General features: G+C 36.7%; 3 protein-coding genes across 4 annotated transcripts in view; 2 read left to right on the top strand and 1 right to left on the bottom strand.

Annotated features, from left to right (window-relative positions):
• The first annotated feature begins 52 nt into the window (after positions 1-52).
• On the top strand, positions 53-6,080 carry LOC132175796 (leucine--tRNA ligase, cytoplasmic-like). Of its 2 annotated transcripts, none has more exons than XM_059587853.1 (4): positions 53-197; positions 302-433; positions 1,073-4,348; positions 4,792-5,814. In XM_059587853.1, exons 3-4 carry the CDS (start codon positions 1,092-1,094, stop codon positions 4,808-4,810), a joined length of 3,276 nt encoding a protein of 1,091 aa, XP_059443836.1. In that variant the 5' UTR covers positions 53-197; positions 302-433; positions 1,073-1,091; the 3' UTR covers positions 4,811-5,814. The 2 variants fall into 2 exon arrangements, with proteins under 2 accessions (XP_059443836.1, XP_059443844.1); XM_059587861.1 differs by having other exon boundaries at positions 54-197; positions 5,730-6,080.
• A 1,605-nt stretch (positions 6,081-7,685) lies between these two features.
• On the bottom strand, positions 7,686-14,830 carry LOC132191270 (protein FAR1-RELATED SEQUENCE 5-like). Its single transcript, XM_059606219.1, has 3 exons — positions 14,661-14,830; positions 13,732-14,183; positions 7,686-8,242 (listed from the first exon to the last, which is right to left on the bottom strand). Coding segments are annotated over exons 1-3 (651 nt in total). The 5' UTR covers positions 14,662-14,830; the 3' UTR covers positions 7,686-8,044.
• A 2,370-nt stretch (positions 14,831-17,200) lies between these two features.
• LOC132189801 (uncharacterized) overlaps positions 17,201-21,507 on the top strand; it is a 10,764-nt gene continuing 6,457 nt past the window's right edge. Inside the window, exon 1 of the mRNA XM_059604598.1 lies at positions 17,201-17,377. Coding sequence (XP_059460581.1) covers position 17,377 — 1 coding nt within the window. The 5' untranslated portion in view covers positions 17,201-17,376. The remainder of the gene's footprint in view (positions 17,378-21,507) is intronic.

Here is a 21,507-nt window from a genome sequence, read left to right as displayed (position 1 = left end):
AGCGGCATATTGTCAAAAGAATAATTAAAAAAAAAAATTGTAACCCAAATGATAAAAAAAACGTGTTTACGCTTGGTGAACCCTAGCCGCGCCGGACATTAAAAAGAAAGGTGAAGTCGTCTCATCAGCCTCTCGTCTCAGCCACAGATTTTGTTCCTTGGTGTTCTCCATTTTCGAGTAGCTGCTACGTTGATGATGTAATGGTTTTTCTGCAATTCTGTTTTTCACATGAATCGACTTACTTTTTTCAAATTCAATTGCATTTATCTTTTTCTTGTTGCTGTTTCCGTCACTTGGGCAGCAAGCGTCGGCTGATATAAAGCGGAGTTGTTTGGCCTCCAAGAAACCCCGCTTTCCCACTGGCTTTCCCTCTCCTCCGTCAAAACTTACCCAAGTCTCCCCGTACACTTTGCGTATCGTTTCTGAGCCAGAGGTACAAACTTTCTTCTTTTTTGCTTGTTGAAGTTATTTGATCGGTTTTTACGTTTAGGACTCTGACCCGCGCTCGCCCGAGAACTATTATGTGTGTACTTGTTCTTTTGTTGTTGATAGAATGGAAGGAAATTTTGATTTTGGGCTTGAATTTGTGCTATTTTCAGTGAATTAAGTTCTATATCTAGTGAATTATTAAGTTTTTAGTACTCTTTGGTGTAAGGTAGATTGGAATCCGGATGATTCATTATCATTTTGGGTTTATGAGATATGAAAATCCTTCTACTTCCGAACATTCAAAAAAAAAAAAAAATCCTTATGCTTATTAATCTTTAAATGTTTTGGGCTTTATTGTGTCTTTTTTTTCAGTGAATTGAGTTCTATATTTTGGTGATTCTGTTGTAGTTGGTCTTGTACCCCACTGGTTTCTTCTTTATGATACTGAAGAAACAAAGAGAATTTCAAATTTCTGTTCTATTTTTCATCAATTGGTTCATAGGTAAGGAGAGTAAGGAAAAGAAAGAGAGAGAGAACATCATCATAAATTTTGCACTTGGACCAAATAGATTCGTGTGCGTGCTTTTTTTTTTGAGTACTTCCTGCAGTAGTATGTTTGGTTATTGTATTTTGTTCTTTGCAGTTTCTGTCAACGCTGCGACATGGCAGCTGAGGGTGGGAAAAGCTTTGCTAGGAGGGACCGTCTCCTGCAGATTGAGCATGATGTTCGAGAATGGTGGGAGAAAGAAGATATTTTCAGGGCTGAATCTTGTGAAAGACCTCCTGAACCGGGTGAGAAGTTCTTTGGCAACTTCCCCTATCCTTATATGAATGGGTATTTGCATCTTGGACACGCTTTCTCACTTTCAAAGCTAGAATTTGCTGCTGCTTATCATAGACTAAGAGGTGCCAATGTGCTCTTGCCTTTTGGTTTCCATTGCACTGGCATGCCCATCAAGGCCTCAGCTGATAAACTTGCACGTGAAATCCAACAATTTGGGAATCCACCAACATTTCCCCTTGAATTGGATGAGGAAGTACACATCTCACAAGAATCTGAGGATGCAAATGAAGGTGCACCGCCAGATAAATTCAAGGGCAAGAAGTCCAAAGCTGCGTCAAAGTCAAGTGGTCAGGCATTCCAGTGGGAGATTATGCGTAGTTTTGGCCTCTCTGATAGTGAGATATCTAATTTCCAGAATCCACATAATTGGTTGAGCTACTTTCCTCCATTGGCCAAGGAGGACCTTAAAGCTTTTGGCTTGGGTTGTGACTGGAGACGCTCCTTTATCACTACTGACATGAACCCGTTTTACGATTCCTTTGTGAGGTGGCAGATGAGGAAGTTAAAATCCATGGGGAAGATTGTGAAAGATGTCAGATACACCATATATTCTCCCCTAGATGGCCAGCCATGCGCAGATCATGATAGGGCTAGTGGTGAAGGAGTTCAGCCTCAAGAGTACACTCTCATTAAGATGGAGGTGTTGTCGCCTTTTCCCCCTAAACTAGGAGTGCTAGAAGGGAGAAGAGTTTTCTTGGCGGCTGCAACTTTGAGACCAGAGACTATGTATGGGCAAACAAATGCATGGGTATTGCCTGATGGGAAGTACGGGGCATTTGAAATTAATGACACAGAAGTGTTTATTGTCACACAAAGAGCTGCCCTTAACCTTGCATATCAGAACTACTCTAGAATCCCAGAGAAACCTACATGCTTGGTTGAGCTGACTGGTTATGATTTGATTGGCCTCCCATTAAGGTCCCCTCTTTCGTTCAATGAGATCATATATGCTCTTCCCATGTTGACCATCCTGACAGACAAAGGTACCGGCATTGTCACTAGTGTTCCCAGTGATGCTCCTGATGATTACATGGCCTTGCATGATTTAAAATCAAAACCACCTCTTAGGGCAAAGTATGGTGTGAAGGATGAATGGGTATTGCCGTTTGAGATTATTCCCATAATTGACATTCCCGAATTTGGAGATAGGGCTGCAGAAAAAGTTTGCAAGGATCTGAAAATCAAAAGCCAGAATGAAAAGGAGAAGCTTGCAGAAGCCAAGAAGTTGACATACTTAAAGGGGTTTACTGAGGGAACAATGGTTGTTGGTGAGTTTTCAGGGAGAAGAGTCCAGGAAGCAAAGCCATTGATCAGGAGCAAACTTTTAGAGATTGGCCTGGCAATCATGTATAGTGAACCTGAGAAGCGGGTGGTATCAAGGTCTGGTGATGAATGTGTTGTGGCACTTACAGATCAATGGTACATTACATATGGGGAACCAGAATGGCAGAAGTTGGCTGAGGAATGCCTGTCCACCATGAATCTATTTTCTGATGAGACACGACATGGATTTGAGCACACTTTGGGCTGGCTGAATCAGTGGGCTTGCTCGCGATCATTTGGGCTTGGGACGCGAATCCCTTGGGATGAACAATACCTTGTTGAGTCACTGTCTGATTCCACTATCTACATGGCTTATTACACCGTTGCCCACCTGTTACAGAACGGGGACATATATGGGTCTGATACATCTCTCATAAAGCCAGAACAAATGACGGATGAGGTCTGGGATTTTCTTTTCTGTGGTGGGCCATACCCAAAATCATCTGATATTTCTTCATCTATTCTTAATAAGATGAAGCAGGAGTTTGAATATTGGTACCCGTATGATGTTCGAGTCTCTGGTAAGGATCTCATCCAGAATCATCTGACCTTCTCCATCTACAACCACACAGCAATCATGCCCAAGAATCACTGGCCTCGGGGGTTTAGATGCAATGGGCACATCATGCTCAATTCTGAGAAGATGTCCAAGTCTACAGGGAATTTCAGGACCTTGCGCCAGGCAATTGAGGAGTTTTCTGCTGATGCTACACGATTCTCTTTGGCTGATGCTGGTGATGGTGTTGATGATGCAAATTTTGTATTTGAGACTGCTAATGCTGCTATCTTACGACTTACTAAAGAGATTTCATGGATGGAAGAAGTTCTGGCAGCAGAGTCTTCTTTGAGAACAGGTCCCCCATCTACTTATGCTGATCGGGTGTTTGCAAATGAGATAAACATTGCTGTCAAAATGACTGAGCAGCATTACCATAATTACATGTTCCGCGAAGCTCTCAAGACTGGATTTTTTGATCTTCAAGCTGCCAGGGATGAGTACAGGTTCTCATGTGGTGCTGGGGGCATGAACTATGATTTGGTTTGGCGTTTTATGGATGTGCAGACACGGCTTATCACTCCAATCTGTCCTCACTATTCAGAGTATGTTTGGAGGAAGCTTTTGAAGAGGAATGGGTTTGTTCTGAAGGCTGGATGGCCTGTAGCTGATGCTCCAGACCTAACCCTTAAGAGTTCCAACAAGTATTTGCAAGATTCGATTGTTTTGATGAGAAAGCTACTTCAGAAACAAATATTAGGTTCAAGGAAAGCCAATAAGACTGGTGCTCCAGTCACATCACTGACTGAAGACAACAAGCTAACAGGCTTGATATATGTGAATGAACAATTTGATGGATGGAAAGCAGAGTGCTTGATGATATTGCAAAGCAAATTTGACAGGAAGTCTCATACCTTTGCTCCAGATAAGGAGATACTTGAGGCACTGAAGAATAGTTCTGTTGGTCAGGCCAAAGATTTCAAGCAAACCCAAAAGCTGTGTATGCCTTTCTTGAGGTTCAAAAAGGATGAGGCAGTTGCACTTGGAGTCCAGGCTTTGGAGTTGAGGCTACCATTTGGAGAGATTGAGGTCCTCCAGGAGAACTTGGACTTGATTAAGAGACAACTTAGTCTTGAAGAGGTGGAGATTTTGTCTGCAACCGACCCCAATGCTCCTGCTAAAGCTGGTCCTCTTGCATCACTACTAAATCAGAATCCTCCAACCCCTGGAAATCCAACTGCCATATTCTTGAATAGGTAAAACAACTTTCATCCATTTTTGTAATTTCTCTTGATTGACATTTATTTTCTTGGAATTTCTGATCAACTGATATATATATATATATATATATATATATATATATATATATATGGTTCATACTTAAATATTCATTAATATGGGTCACAATTATGAGAATAACTTTTATAGGGACTTGGCGTAAACCAAGTCTTTTGTGCCCTCCAATAACAATAGGCCACATCAACTTGTAACACCAAGACAATTTAAAACAAAAACACTGGATCACACATTAAATAAACCAAAAGAAAGATAGAAAACCATCGCCCTTTTTCAGCCCCACAAAAGGCTTGGTTTGTGCCAAAACCTTATAGAAGTTATTCTCCACAATTATTCCATTGTTTTCTGATGAGATGAATTTCTTCTGGCTTTATTATTTTTTTTTTTTGCTTTTGTTCTTTAGGCATCCTCTTCTGCCTTGATTGTCTGGTTGAGGATAGAGGAAAAGTAGTTACGGAAGCTGCATCCCTGACAAGGAAGTCATGTTTCAATTTTTACCATCCATATTCTCAGCAATCAGAAAGAAGAGTTTTACTGTCTTCTTTATTTTAAGAAATAGTGGAATCAAAGAATCTGGCAAGTTGACAACATTTAACGGAAAACATCTGTTCTGGCAATTCAGTTTATAAATCTTGATGTGAAATAAAATGTTGCCAGCTTTTAGCTCGTGGTTCCATCTTTATGCTATCTCTATTGTTGCCTTTGTTTTTGACATCTTATCTTTCCATCTAAAGTTTTTCTCAAGTCCTTTTACACTCAGCTGAATGATGTTTGAATTTGTGCCTCTTTGTTTTACTAAAATCCTTAATATGTCTGGGTACCAGATCAGAGACAGAAAAATTGGTTTTTGGGTGATAACTGTAGGACCGAGAGCGTGGTTTTGATTTTCACATGTTGGACAGCTGCATTGTTGTTTTCTCTGTGACCACCCCATGAAATTCGTCAGATGTCAAATCGTTACTCTAATCATCTCTAGTTTGCTAACTGTAATTTTTAGGCAGATGCTCATAATTTACTCATTCTTTCAGATATGATAGTTCTGTCACATGCCTATGAAATTGTACAACATCATCAATGTACTTGGCATCTCATAACATACTCATTGTGTTGTTATCAGATTGCATCTCCTCCCCCTAATATAAGGAGTGGAGGGTGAAGTCATGGGTTCAACTCTGTACGAGTGTCGAGTATTTTTACCTTTAAAAAGAAAGTGAACTTGCTCGTCTTTCATTGTCCTGTTTCTGCCCAATTCTGATAGCAATAGTTACTCATGTTCTTCTTTTTGTGTCAAGTCAATGGTGTTATGAAATTCTTTTCCTCGCTTCTCCTGTGTATTAATAGGTCCTAGGAAGCACCGGCAGCAAATTACTTGACCAGGAAGCTGAGGATCTTGCTTTTCGTGTTGCTTTGGGAGAAATTCCAATGACTGTAGACCAAAAGACCCTTACAAGATGCTGTGGTATACGCGGAGTATCTTCAAACGATTTTGGAAAAGTGATGCTATTGATACAAGCAATCACATTCAGTTAGTGAAGAACTTGTCTTGCCGTTCTTCTGATATGAACAGGCCATTTTTTATCTTATTTTTCTGGCTTGGATGAAATATCTATTGATTTTCAGCTTTGCGTTTGTAACACTTGGTTTTCTGAATAATATATTATGCTCCTGCCTTTAATGTTCTATAATTTTATATTTGTTGATTTATTAAAATATATATATATATACTTGTTGTCAATCGGAATTCTACCTTTACTAATGTACTTAAGTTTGTCATGGCCGAAGATAATTTTTAGAGAAATGCTAGAATCTAATAAAAATTTTACATTTTGCCCATAAAAGTCCACGTGACAAGATGTCACTTCATTTTTTTTTGTGGAGGAAAAAAGACAAAACAAAAGGAAAATGATGTGGTATCTTACCACATGGATTTTTATGGACAAGATATAGAGTTTTTATTGAGTAATGTTAGGAACTATCTTTTTATTCTCCTAAAGCTGATGTGCCTTTTAAAATTATCATTAAATTTTAGATGAATCATACTTGAATTTTGATCAAATTGTGATTTTGAAAGCCACATTAGCTTTAGGAGAATAAAAAGATGATCCTTAACATTACTCATTTTTATTAAATTCTAGCATATCTCTAATTTTTATATTGATGCTTGAACTTTAGGAAACTTGGGATGCATAAAAGAAGTAACGACAGAAACAGAAAATTCACTCCTGAGATGGTGGAGGTATAACGTATCAATACAGATAATTCTAGAGAAAATATATTCCCTATTTGGGAGAGAACTTTACTAGATTTAACCCAATGTCCACTTCTTTGTTGAATGTTGAGCCAAGTAGACAAGTGATGTGCCCAAATGGATTAACCATGAAAATAGTTGCAGTTAGCATCACAGACTTAATTATTACATATAATTAGTAATGTGGAGGTTGATCTTTTGTTTTTGGTGTTTTTTTTTTCTTTTTTAACTTTTTGACCTTTTATTTTTCCATTGAAATAGATAATATATTCCGAAGTAAATTTTAATGGATGCCAAACGCATCACTCAAACAACAATAGCTTTGCTACTAAAACCGCTTCGTTGTTTTCAAATCACAAATGTTGTTTTAAAAGAGAGTACTTCAAAGGTTTGACAACAGCAGCGACAACATATCTTCCTTGGCAATGACAACATATGTTTTTAAGAAAGATAACCTATGTCAATTGCAATGTCATTCCCAAATTTTTTAATTGAAGCAGTGTTCAACGAGTAATTCTAGAAGTTTCTCTTGTGTCATTCTTGTACTCCTCCAAGAATGATATGACTCTTAAAATCACCATATGATCAAAATCTAATAACGATGCCTAATAATGATGTCACATTATTCTTGAAGGAACATAAGAACAGAAGTACTGTGTTCAATTCCCCTAAAAAAAAAAAAAAAAAAAAAAAAAAACTATGAAAAAATTGCAATCTACCCCCTTTACAGAATTCCATTGTTTTTTTTTTTTCTTCAAATTTATAGGAATATTTTTGTCTTAATAAATTTTTTTTTAGTCTCATTTGTGTTTTTGCTAGCCTTGGAAGCAACATTGACATAATTGATAGTTTAGGAAAAACAATAATAATTGTGTTAAAAGTTGAGGGGGGGGGGGTATGTAAACTTTTCTCAAGAATATATTTGCCGCAAATATATCTTACCAGCCAAAACAGAAAGATAATAAGCAAATATGTAATTAGAAGATTAACAAGATCTTAGAACAATCTTTAGCAATAACTCGTTTGCAGATCAGATTTTAATCCCCAAGAAGATGAACACAGTGTAATATTCATTCAAGAGAAAGGGTAAAAATTTATACAGCTTAAAATGGTTAACTGAAATTGTATCATTCATTTTCAGAGTTAAAGGGTCGCGCTAGGTTCAATTGCCTATTAGAAAGAAAAAAAAAACAAACCTAAACCAACTCATCAGTTATAAGTATGTTCAAAACACCTCACTAATTCTAAGCATCTCCTTCATGCAAATACAAGACAATCCAGCTCAACCTATATCGCCAGACCAAAAAGAAAAAACCTACAACTAAATTTATACCTGAAAATGAATGATACATGTTCATATAAATTGTACAAAGACAAATCAAACTGGAAAAACTACTAGAGCCTCTGGTTATGTTAAAGTGCCTAACCTCTTCGATTCAATTTCCCTCACACTTTGAACTATGTCATCAATGTTTCTTGATAGGTTATTGGAATGGTCCTCCATATCTCTTAGAACCACGTCTAGTTGTTCTTGAAAAGCTGCAGATCGCTTTCGCTCACGCTGTAACTCAGCAGTCAATTCTCGAATCTTTACGTCTTTCTCGTCCTGAAACATGTAAATTGAAACTGAAAACACAATGGTAGTCGAATTCAAAGAAGCTTTTCCTGCATGAACACTGTAATTTTGATGGCTCTAACAATCACATCAAGGTTATCATAACAACTAATGTACCCATCTCAAAGTCAAAAGTTAAATGGCTGGTGGAGAGAGAGAGCAAGAATATCAATATGTTATTCTTCAATTATCTATCAGGCAAAATTATTTGACAGTCAAAACCTCGAACATAATGATCAAGGACAACAATCTCTTCATAATTATAGTTAAATAATAGACTTGAAACACTAATATTTTGTCTTACATATAAGGACTAAGACAGCTGAATTTCCAAATCTTCCATTCATCTTGAGGGAAAGCTAAATGATTGAATGTAACTGGGACTCGACTGATTCTTCAAACATCATCTAGTGAATTAATGAAGCCAGGGTCTGACGGGACTTTACTAACCTATGATAAAACCAATTGACATCTCAAGAGCTAGAAGACTTTTCCAGGTTTTCTCCAACTAACGAACTTGAAAGCTTTGACTTCAAGCTATTCCTCGAAGGAGTATCCCGTGTGTACATGCCAGCTTTTCTTCAAACTTCTACAACTTTGGTAGTATCTTATTCATTTAGACAAACAATTAAATTCTCTAGATATCTTTATTTTTTCACAGAAGCCAAAGCATGAGTAGCAGTAGAACTGCTATATAATAGCCTTTCATAAAGAAAGGTCTAGTGTCTCACATTGATAATCAGAAAAAATAAAAAAAAATAAATAAAAATAAAAATCTATTTGAAAGACGTAAAAGATTTCCAGATGAACAGCAACACAAGAGATTGGGTCATTCTCGGGACTGGCTGTAAAAGAACAAGAAAGGCCCCAAATGAAAATGACCCACAAACAGATAGATCCGACCTCTATGACAATCCATGATCACGTGCCCACAGAACATCATTGCATAAGAATGCTAAATGGCAACCAGATTGGTGATGCTTCAAAAAATCATTCCACATCTCTAAAGACTCTTCTTATTTGGGTATTCCCAGATTATCCACATCAAAGCAAACATCTATGAAATTACTCTCTGAAGGCATCAACACCTTGCAGTCATTCCATGTTATACATATAGACAGTTATCTTATTTCTCTCTTCCATCTGATGAATAAAGATTAAAAATATATATGCTGGCACATAAGCTTTTCTTAACCATACATTTACGATGATCTCATTTATGCTCCAATCATAATCATTCAACATATTCATTCTGGCATCCGTGCACTTGGTGAATTGATAACGCAGTATCTCTCCACATTTTACCTTTAAGGGGGTCATTTCAGAGAACAATATCATTGACAAATCCTCTTGTATATCACAAGTAGGATCGTCCAATAACAAGTAATGTATTTATATCATTACTTGCTTCCAGTTGTCAGCATTTTCTTGTAACTGACACAATTTTGTCAAGCCTCCAGAGTGACCGGGAATAACAACCATCTCTCAACCTACTAGTTACAAACAAGTAACAAGCACTAGAACCAAAACAAAATTTCTGCTGAGCACTACAAATTTGCTTGCTGGTTTGCGGTTGCATTCAAGATGGCCATGACCATGAAGCTGTCTCCTTTATCAACTAGAAAGTAATAATGCAATCTTTTGTTTCTCCTTGAAAAATGTAACAATATTATATTGGAGTGATTTTTATAATTTCTTGAATTATATATCATGTTAATATAAGATTTCTGATGATGCGACATGACTATTACATAAAGAAAGACTTTCTGTTTAGCTTAACAGCAGCATAAGTTTATCAAACACAATCACGGAATCCTTTAACAATCAGTATTGTGAGTGTAGCAGCATTAAGCATATTTCAATGTTTGGGATCTTCACAGATTTACAGGACAAATAAGACACGGTAAAGTGCTTTAATAGTATCCAAATATATCAACATTATCTCCAAGGAATTTTAAAATGCAGTACTGAATGGTAAAGGATAACAAGGGCTTCAACAAATTGTAAAAGGTGCCTGGCACAGGAGATTATTGAGATGGTCAGCTATCATGACAGCAGGACAAGTCTAAACTTCAATGGAAAGCCTATAATCATCAATTTTTTTTTATTCTTTCCATTTCATTAAATTTAGAACCAGCAATCAACTTGATCTAAAGACGTACATTGTATTTAAGCTAAAAATTCCAACAGAAACATGCATGGACACACAAGCCCATGAAGATATCACCATTGAGTGACATCAACAAGCTCCACGTGTCACTGGAATATGCATAAGCAAAGATGACCTTCTTGCTTTTCAATATAGCAGCACATGCTCTTTTCCTTCTTTTTTTTCCCTTTTGTTTGATAGGAAACTGTATTTAAAGGAAGAAAGGGGGTACAACGTCAGTGTAAAAAAAGCATACAAGAGGCAGAAGATCCTCCATCCTTCTATTTCTTTATTTATTTATTTTTTTAATTTTCATTTGTTGAACTATAGGACCGCTTGGTTGACAAATGCCTTAAATTTAAGAGAAAAAAGAAAATTAGTCCATGTGCTTTCACTAAGTTGCAAATAGCCCCTTGCAGTTTAAAAAGTGACTGAAAACTCCCTGTGGCAAGCAAAAAAAAACGAAACACAAATAGGTCCTTGGATGCATTTTCCATTTGAAATTTTGATAGAACCCGTTAATGTGCCATGTTAATAATATTGCAACATGTGTCATTTAGAATAAAAAATATAAAAACAAAAGGCAAAAAATAGAAAGAATAAGAGATGGTTTGGCCACCCCCTTTGGCTGAAATTGGAAGTTGGCTATCACTACCGAGTCATGCCCATCTTTCTTCGATCCAGAACGGTTGAGTTCACTTATCCAATCGTATGAACTCCATCTCCTCCGTCATCAGCATTGACCCTCGTCAACTGATCTCCCAACTCAAACTCTCTGATCCAAAATCTGGAAATCCTGAAAACTCAGTTATACTTTTGCATAGATCATAGCAATGGCACCCAATACGATTTGAAAGGCTACCGGGGCTGTGACGACCAAACAAGCATTAGCATAGCCAAAGTGGTTGGCAAAATAACAACAGACCTCGAAGTCTTGGTCGTAAAGGCAACAACCCACGACGAGGACCCTGCTGAAGAGAAATGCATTTTCAGCCAAAGGGGTGGCCAAACCACCCCCTTATTTTTCTTTTCAAAAAGACACGTGACACAATATTTTTGATGCTAACATGGCACTTAATGGATTTTGTAAAATTTTCAAACTGAAATCGCGGCCTGGGATCTATCTGTGTTTTTTGCTTACCCATAGGAAATTTTCAGTTATCTTTTCAACCCCAATGAGCTATTTGCAACTCAATGAAACCATCAGGCTTGGTTTTGCATGTTTCCCTAAATTTAATCACGAAAAATATCAACTTGCAAGATTCATGTCCTAGTAACAAAACAAAAACATAAAAGATGACAGAGGGTGAACTCCAAACAAATACAAATCCCAAGTCTTTTGAACAGCATCCATAGGTAAATACATAAGATGCAGTTAACTCACTAAACTTTATAGGAGCAAAACAAACCTTTGAGTAACAGATCTTTCTCATTCCCAAATTTCTTTCAGCTCTTTTATATGCAAAACATAGGGCACACAATCTACTTGCTCCATCAAATGCACGCTTCAGGGCAGCCCATCCAACTTACCCAAGGATACCTACTGGAGTCACTTTCAGTAGTGTTTGTCCCCATTCCAATACCCCTTTAATAAACTCAAAACCAGCCTGATTCAGAAGTAGTAAGGAGGGCCTTGCTTTCTAACGACAACACTAACAACTCCTTACTAGATTGAATTGGGCATACCAATAAACTCATACTCATTGACTGATATCTCCAATCTATAAGAACCAACATCCTTCCGTATCAAAAAGGCAGGAACTGGAAATGTTTTTGGATATGGAATATATATACATAGGGGCTAATAACCAGATCAGACTCACCCTTCACTAGACAGGGCTAGGAAGACGGTAAAGATCGTAAGAATCATGGGCTTGAAAGAAAAGAGTATGCTAGAATGGAGAACAAGGATTACTGAGCCTAATACATTAAAAGATGTTGATCATGATGACTATAAGGGCTTTCAAAAGCCTGTCAAGCTGCTGAATCAGTGAAACCATGAGAAGATGTGCAGCTAATGTAGTTGCAGTTCATCTTCCCTATAAACAAACTTCATTTAGGAAGAAATAGAATGTTTGGCTTAAAGAAGATTAAGGAGCAAATTTATAAGTGTTAAAGTATTGATTAAATGATTACATTTACTTCTTTATATCAGCTTAAGCTTTTATGATCAATCATGATTTAACATGGTATCAGACTAGGGGTTCTGGGTTCTAACCCTAACTCCATCAATTCACCCCCATTTAAATTAAATATTTCGCACGTTGGACTTCAACTAGGAGTTTGAGCCAACACGTGAGGGCAAGTGTTAAAATATTGATTAAATTTATTCCTTCCTATTAGTTTAAGCTTTTGGAATAAATGGTGATTTAACAATAAGTTTTAATTTACTGTCAAGGGGAGAGGTTTTCAAACCAGTAGAAACAGTTCAACAAACAGATTTTCCTGCATCTCCTACAATTCTGCCTATTGTCTGAATGTGACGTGGCAAACTGCATACATGGCATTACGCAGTTTTCGACAGACGTAATGAATTGAAAAACACAAAAAACCTAAAAAGTGGATTGTCGAATTAGAAACCTAAGGAGTAAATTGAAATTGTGCAAAAACCTAAAGAGTTTTAACCAAATTTCCCTTTAAAAAAAGGTTATTTTGCACTTATTTTCCTTTCACGATGTACTATTTCCTGGTGAGTAGTTATGCTCAATTGCAACATATGCTAACATTTGGAAGAAAACAAGCATGAGCTGCTCAAACCAGATAATATATCCGGATGTTAGTAAAGAATCCTAACCACAAATTAATGGCAAATATATTACAGAAGTAGAGACATGTCCAAAAGTAGCACTCGAATGGTTAGATAAATGTTTTTTTTTTTTTTTTTTTTTTTTTAATTTCTCCTGCATGTATGTAAACTACTATTGTTAGGAGGAAGATCACAACATTTTTTAACATTTGGAAGTAGAGAGAGATGACTTAACTAGCATGATTTGGAAACTTTAATAATATGAGAGTAAAATATAACCTTTCTAAGCATTAAAAGATTTGGAACCTCCAATTCCTTAAGCCGATTCACCTTTGACATTATAACATTATTTTAGTGGAACTCTTGCCAACAAGTAAAAGCTTCAAATAACATAAAGCTAACTAATCCAGGTTCAGTCAGATAAAAAATTGACTATATTCACAACACGAAAATTTCTAAGATGCTAATACCACATAAGATTATACTGATTTTGAAAAAAAGTACACATCCAGATAATGCAATTTTGGTAAAAGAAAAGGATATAGTGACAACTAGTACTTCTGCATAACCTAATTGAGCACTTACGGGTGTTTGAGATAGAAGCACGCTTCGACGACCGTTGGCAGGTGTAGCTACCAGTGGATGATTATGCTCCTTTACAAATCTCGTTACGATCCATTTTCCGGTTTTCTCTTTCTTCACCACTATCATTGCCTTACACCCTTCCCTTGTGATCGCCCGAGGCTTTCTATTTTCACTTCTCTTGGGCCTCAACTTGCGGAAACCCTCTTTATTACATACGAGTCGACGCCAAACAACTTTCCCATCACGCATTGATCGCCGAAATGCATCAACACGCATTATGAACCCCAAGCGTGTGGCATATGAGTCATAGAAGACCTTGGCAGCTTCTTCGGATTCAAACTCCATACCCACATATGGTTCCATGTCTGAACTCTCTTCAGCTGTAAGTAACTCCTTTCCATTAGAACTTTCTATCATATCTCCATCCTCACCTGCAGACAGCTGTTCATCCACTGCCAGAAAACATTGTGCACCCCTCATAACAATCAATCCCCCCCCCCCCAAAAAAAAAAAATAACACAGAAAATATCGTGTCTTCGCCAACACCAACCAATCATTCAATAGCTAAATCATTTATTCAAAAATCAATCTTATACAAAGAGATGCTCAAAATTAATGGTTATAGATACTCAATTAAGCGAATTTGGGATGATGGGTATACAGTTTATAGCATATATATGAAGCCAATCCAACAAAGAGTAGTGAATATATTTTACTTAGGTTCAAGCAATGGGACCCAGATAATCTTATAACAAGTTAAAACTTGGGTTGCTATTCACAAAATTTCCGAGTCAAATTCCTAGTCATTTCCCAAATTTTCTGGGCAACTAAACAAAAACTAAGCATGCCAAGCCCTCAACTTCATCCACAAATTCAAATTCAAATGAAATGCAAAAAGCAAAAAAAAAAAAAAAAAGGGAGTGACCCACTTGGTTGAGAGATCAGTATCCGAAAGAGTTGTTGAGCTTCCAAGACCAGCAGCAAGGGAGAGAGATAGAACTTGCTTCCAGAGGATAGTGTTGGCCCTGTTGGGGGCTTCCAGACTTCTATCTCGGAAACGCTGTTCAGTGTTGTATACTCGTCTTGCCAGTTGCCAGTGTCAAGTCGTCTTCTTCTTCCTTTTTTTTTTTTTTTTTTTAGCCTGGAAATTATTTTTGAGAAGGGCTAGAAAGTAAATAACATAATAATCATTATTGTTTAAATATGATTAAACAATAATAATCATTTAAAGATATTATTATTTTACTTATATAACAAAAATATATTATTCTTTTTATTATTACTCTAATGCAATTGGTCATTAATGAAAATACCTATTAAAAAAAAAAAATCCACTAACATCAAAGTACAAAAATTACAAACCACTCTAATAAAGTAATATTAGTTCCTAAAGCATGTGAGAAACACATATTTTTTAAGAACACGTATTTTTTACTATTTTTTTAATGGCATTAAGAAAAAAGTGTTTTAAAGATACATCACTTTATTGTATAGGTTTGCATGAATTAGCTATAATATAATAATAGAATAAGAGTCTCTTTCGAATTGTGTTTAAGAAATAGAGCTTTTAAGTCTGGCGCAAAAGTTTCATTTTTAACCTTTTGCCAAAACTGTGTTTTGGCTATTTTAAGGCTTTTTGAACTCTTAAAAGAGCTTTAAATTTTTTTACCAAACGAGTATTTTTTTTCTTCAAACGGACTTTTTAAGCGTTAAAAACACTTTTAGGCTTCCTTAAACGCAATTACAAATAAGCCCTAATAATAGTAGTGGTATATCTGTGTCTAAAGGGTGGATGTGTCACTTGCCTCAATAGAATAATAAATTTGGACAAACGAAGTTAATAATTATTTAATTATTTAATTATGATTAATACTAGAGACTACATATTTTTATAGAGTAATGTAACATCCCCAAAGTAGTCACTTGATTCTTTTAACCAAAAAAATAATTTTTATAAGCCAGATATTATGAATACCATGCTACATAGACTTTGAAAATAAAAGGGTAATAGGGTGGGGCATAACATTACTCATTGTGTATTCAAATAAGAAGTTCGTAAAGATCAAAGGTTGTTGAAAGAAAATAACAATATTTGATGATATAAATAAAAAAAAAATGTAAATTCAATTAATTATGCCACTGATATAATTTGCTAATTCAAGGTTTTACTCTAATGCCACAATTAAAAATAAAGAATAATAATTGTCTCTATGAATACTTTTTTTTTTTTTTTTTCATCCAAAGGAAGGGAAAGGGGGGATTCGAATTAGTGACTCTCGCTTTATGAGGCGTAATTCATAGCTGATTGAACTACTCTTTAGAGACTATCTCCATGAATACTAGTTCCTAACGATTACCAATTCCTATTTTTATTTTCAAAATTTTAAAAATTCTCACCTTTGCACTATGATATGGGTTTGAATTTTGTCCAAACATTTTTAATTTGAACAATTATATATTGTAATTAAAGTTTGGAATAAGTTAAACTTTCTCTTAATATTTTCTTTTAAAATCTAACAGCTACATCGTTTTTTTTTTTTTTTTTTTTTTTTCTAAAAAAAAAAAAACTCCAAACCTAAATTCCAAAAGTTCATGCAAAACCCAAATCGTTTGGGACATAAAACACAAAGCTAATTTGAGTTTTGTTTTGGGCTTATGATATGAAAAGCCACTTGTTGAAAAAACTCATATAGCCGTCGGATGTAATCATTGGATCTGGTAACTTGCTGGAACAAAAGACGTTGCTTTGGATATGAAATTAGGTAAAGAACTCAAATCAATGGCCTAAAGTCAAACTAACTAATAATTATGGCTAATCATTGGATTGACATGTTGCTGAAATTTTAGTAGGACGAGATAATGTGAAATAAAAATTTACTTTATAACATTATTTAAAATATAGTAATACGCCTAGGAACTTAGGTTCATGCAATGTTGTTGTCTTATTGCATTATCCCATATGAGAGGTTCATTTGTTCGAATAGGTATTTGGACAGTTTGAGTTCGAACTGCTCGAACTATAAGGTAGCTTATTGCAAAGATTTGATCCATAAGGCCAATTCATACCCTCCAACCCGCCTGCTCACTTGCCCAAAAGGAAAGTACTTTGTTCTTTGATAGAGTAATGTTACCTTAAGCAGCTATTTTCATATTTGCTATCATGTTCGTGTCTTAAGTGACTTTTTTTAACTAGTTGACATAAGATGCCACTTAAAACACGTTACGTTAACGGGTATAAAATGAGTGTCAAAAGTAGAGTTACTCTTATTTAATAATGCTTTTTTCGTCTCTATTTTATTTTATTTATTTTTATTTTTAAAACATAAACAGGAACATATAACTCAAAACTCATGATATTTTCACATTCATATTAGGTCTGAACACATTTAAAAAAAAAAAAAAAAAATATTATTATTATTATTTTTTTTAAAAAAAAGACTTCTGAAAAGCACCAACGGAGCCGGTTCTTAGGGTCCGAGTGGTCGCACCAAACTCGTTGGCACATTTCCCTCGGAACCCAAATCCAGAAAACTCTCTCTATTTCTTCATTTGGACCCTTGCATTAACAGCGCTCGCACAGTCCATGAAAGCCAAAGCTCGTCTCTCACCCTCCGTAACGTCGCTCGTAGATTTCCGTTCCACTTCAGTAAGTTTCTTCCTTCTTAATCTTTCACGCTTCGATCAATCCTTCATTTCCAAATTATGTTGCTTATTTTGGTTCTCTGCAATTAGAAGCTCTTAATCTTGATTTTATTGTTGCTCATAAAATGTATGGCATGATTGGTTGGAATTTTTCAAATATTTGGAAAATTAACATGTTATAAAGAATATGATTTCGTTATTTTTCTCGAGTGGCCCGGTTGTCTTGTTTAATTATAATATATTTGCTGAAAAGACAAATGAAAGATCATTATGCTCTCTTTAGTTCAATTTGTCTATTTCTATTCCCTTGCACCTTGGATTAATTTGTTTCTCTGGAATTTTTTTTTCCTCGTGATAAGTAATAACAAGATTTATTGTAGAAATTACACGAAAATTTAATTGATTAGTAAAATTAAAAAGACAATCACAATGGACACTGCCGAAAGCATGCTGCCAGTCAATCAATGGCCTAAGTAAGATGGATTGAAAGAGAGTTCCCACTAAGCTCTATGGAGTTTAGAACATGCTTTTTTCTCACTTGCCAAATTGTCCACATAATACAAAGAGGAAATGACCCTCAGACTTGGGCGTATAGCAAGTTTGTATAGTTGGTGGCGGTTAGTGGTTATTGCTAACCGATCTGTCTTAAGCGGTTAGCAGTTTTGAGTAATTGCATCAACTGTCTATGGCGGGTGGTTACCAACTGTCCTCACCACCAAATGTATCCTAAGCTACACAATGAAGCTCTCTATTGCGCTCGACAGCGCGTGTAAGTGCGTCCCCACTGATTTGTGGTGTTAGAGTCTTATGTTGCTTTAGGTTTTTGAGTTTTGTTAGTTGTGAAGTGTTGTCATGGGGTTTCTGAGTTGGTTTTGTGTAGAGTACAAAGTTTTTGAGCTCTTAATTACAAAAGGAGCTTTAGGCTTGCGTTTTGTCAAAAGAAGTCATGGGATAGTTACTTAGTTAGAGCGATGTTTGTGGGTAGGTTGAATGTCGTCTAGTTGTTGCCGGTAATGGAAAAGCTGATTAAGGGTGAACTGTCGACAGAACTTTGTAAATTACCAAGGAATGGAAACTAGGTTTTCTCAGGCCAATGATGTGCGAACAAGTCTGGCTGGTATTTGGCTGCGACGAAATATGGGAGTGGTGGTCAGCAAAAATTCCTTGTTATTCTAGAGGGGCATAAGGGACGGGGCTAGAGCAGTTGTGCTTCTGAGCTTCAGATGGTGGTGGGCTTTCTGGACATGCCTTACGACAAGGTGACATATGAGAGGGTTGAATGGAAAGTTGACATTGTTTGTTTTCAAGAAACTAAGCTAGAGGTAATGTCTCGTGGTGTAGTTTGTAGTTTGTGGTTTTGTCATCATATCGATTTTAGATTCGAGAGGTGCTTTAGGAGGCATTTTGATTATGTGGGATATGAGAATGGTGGAAAAGATTGACGAGTGTGCAAGAGAGTTCACCCTAGCTGATACCTTCAGAAACGTTGAAGATCATTTCACTTTGGCCTTTGCAGGTGTCTATGGCCATAATTCTGATAGGGATAGAAGGCTTCTTTAGGATGAGTTGGTTGGCGTGCTTAGTTGGTGGAACTTGCCTTGGTGCATTGGGGGTAATTTTAGCTTCACCTAGTGAGAGATCAGTAGCACGCTTATGCCCAGCTATGCCGTTCTTTGACTTCATTTTTACCAGGGCTTGATGGACCTCCCTCTTGTTGGTGGTACTTATACTTGGTCGAATAATCGGGAGTCTCCCTCTTGGTCCAAGATTGACAAATTTCTTGTATATTCGGACTATGCTCAGAACATTTCCCGATTCTCTTTGATTGTGGTGACTTTCATAGGGGAAGTGGTACTTCAAATTCTAGAAAATATGGCTAAAGTTGAGGGTTTTGTGGAAATGGTAGAACAATGGTGGGACTCTTATCACTTCCAAGGCTCTCCGAGTTTTATTGTGGCCAACAAGCTCAAGGATTTGAAAGTTGATTTAGGGAAATGGAATGAGGAGGTGTTTGGTGATGTAGGGAGAAAGAAAAAGATCCTTTGGGAAGAGGTATGTGCTTTTGATATCATTGAATAAGTGGGCCTTAGGCGACAAGGAGAGAATGAAGAAGACAAAAGTATTAAGAGAGTTAGAGAGATCCACTCTCATAAAGGAGGTGTGTTGGAGGCAAAAATCTAGGGCAACTTTGTGGTTAAGGGAGGGTAACAAGTGCGCAAAGTTTTTGCACAAAGTGGCAAATTCCAACAGGAGGAAGAACTCCATTGACTCCTTGTTGATTGATGGCACACTTTCTACCAATCCAGTGGAGATTAGTGAGCACATTGTCCAGTTTTATAAAGAGTTCTATACTGAGCAATTTAGCTGGCAGCCTTTGTTGGATGGCCTTTACTTTGAAATTGGCAAGCCAAAGGCTATTTGGTTGGAGAGAGAATTTGAGGAAAGGGAGATGTTGGAGGTAGTGAAAGCAATGAATGGTGACAAGGCGCCGGGCCCAGACGGTTACTCTCTGTCCTTCTTTCTAGCTTCCTGAGATGTGTTAAAAGAAGACATTGTGAAGGTCTTTTGTGACTTCCATGCTATAGGTAAGTTCGGAAGGAGCCTTAATGCTACTTTCATCACCCTTATTCCAAAAATTCCAAGCGTTGTTGATCTCAAAGACTTTCGCACGATTTGTCTTGTGAGTGGCATTTACAAAATTATTGCAAAAATTTTAGCAAATAGGCCAAAGATGGTGTTGGAGAAGATTACATTCTACGTCGCAAAATGCTTTCATCTGAGGAAGGCATTTCCTAGATCTTGTTCGTATTGCCAATGAATGCCTTGATAGTAGATTAGATGGAGTTTTTTTTTTTTTTTTTTTTGGGGGGGGGAGTGATGCTCTTAGATAGCTCATTGTATTCCCGGTCCGGTTCTCAGTTTTGGTGAATGGGCACTTCCATCGATAGGATGATTTCTGCTGTAGTGAGTGAGATTGTTATCTGGCTTCTCTATAGGGACATGGATTGATATCTCTCACCTTTTGTTTGCGGATGATATTTTGATTTTCAATGGAGCTGACCTAGATCATCTACATCAATTGTTGTCCGTTTTTTATGTTTTGAAGCTGTCTTGGGCTTGAAGGTTAATTAGGCTAAGTCAGAATTGGTTCATGTGGATGATGTTGTTAATGTGGATGGTTCGCTGGTATTATGGGCTATAGGGTTTCCTTTGACCCTTGAAGTATCTTGGTCTTCTGTTGGAGGCTTCCTATAAGGCCAAGTCTATTTGGAATAGCCTTATTGAAAAGATAGAGTGTTAGTTTGCTAGTTGGAAAATGATGTTTTTGTCTAAAGGTAGTAGGGTTGTCCTTATTAATAGTACACTTTCTAACTTACCTACGTATTTCATGTCACTATTTTCTTTCCCCGCGGGTGTTGCAAATTGTATTGAGAAGCTTCAATGTAATTCCTTATGGAGTGGGCTTGGGGAGGAGTTCAAAATATCACCTTGGTAAGTTGGTCCAAGGTTTGTTCTCCAATCTTTAAGGGAGGGTTGGGGCCCCGAAACTTGCCGATGTTCAATCGTTCTCTTTTAGGAAAATGGCTATGGCACTATGTGTATGAGAGAGAGGCTTGGTGGAAAGTTGTGGTGGACTCTAAATTTGACAGTTCATGGGGTGAGTGGTGTTCTAATGAGTCTCTTGAAACGTATGGTGTGGGTTAATGAAAAAATATTAGGAGGGGTTGGGGGAAGGTCTTTAGCCATACCGGGTTTGAAGTGGGAGATGGCTCCAAAGTTAGTTTCTGGTATGATCTTTGTTGCGGGGATATGGCCCCTAACGAAGCCTTTCCAAATTTATTTGACATTGCTTGTGTGAAGAATGCTTCTATTTAAGAAGAAGACCATTATGTGTTGATGTGATTTGTTGGTGGTGGGTCAAATGACAATGCTGGACCAATTTCTGATTAACTTGGAGAATGGTAAAAAATAGTATTTGAAAAAGAATAATGATATAGTCAATGCTGCTTCATATATAAATCTTGACACACTAATGAAATAATTGTAAGGACTAGGTTTTTATATCAGTGCTTGACTTTGGGTCTTCTCTTATGATCAGTACAACCTAGTGCTTTTAGCCCTTTGGAATCATCC

This window comes from Corylus avellana, chromosome ca1 (genome assembly GCF_901000735.1).
Source record: "Corylus avellana chromosome ca1, CavTom2PMs-1.0".
Lineage (NCBI taxonomy): Eukaryota > Viridiplantae > Streptophyta > Magnoliopsida > Fagales > Betulaceae > Corylus > Corylus avellana.
The sequence above is the reverse complement of the archived record's forward strand: the minus strand, read 5'-3'. Positions and strand labels throughout refer to the sequence as shown.

What these genes read in the sequence shown, in the direction of transcription:
- LOC132175796 (XM_059587853.1), top strand. Translation starts at nt 1,092, where the DNA reads ATGGCAGCTGAGGGTGGGAAAAGCTTTGCTAGGAGGGACCGTCTCCTG.
- LOC132191270 (XM_059606219.1), bottom strand. An exon ending in TGCTTCTATCTCAAACACCC is followed by an intron (nt 8,243 to 13,731) that starts GTAAGTGCTCAA and finishes TACATGTTTCAG; the next exon opens with GACGAGAAAGACGTAAAGAT.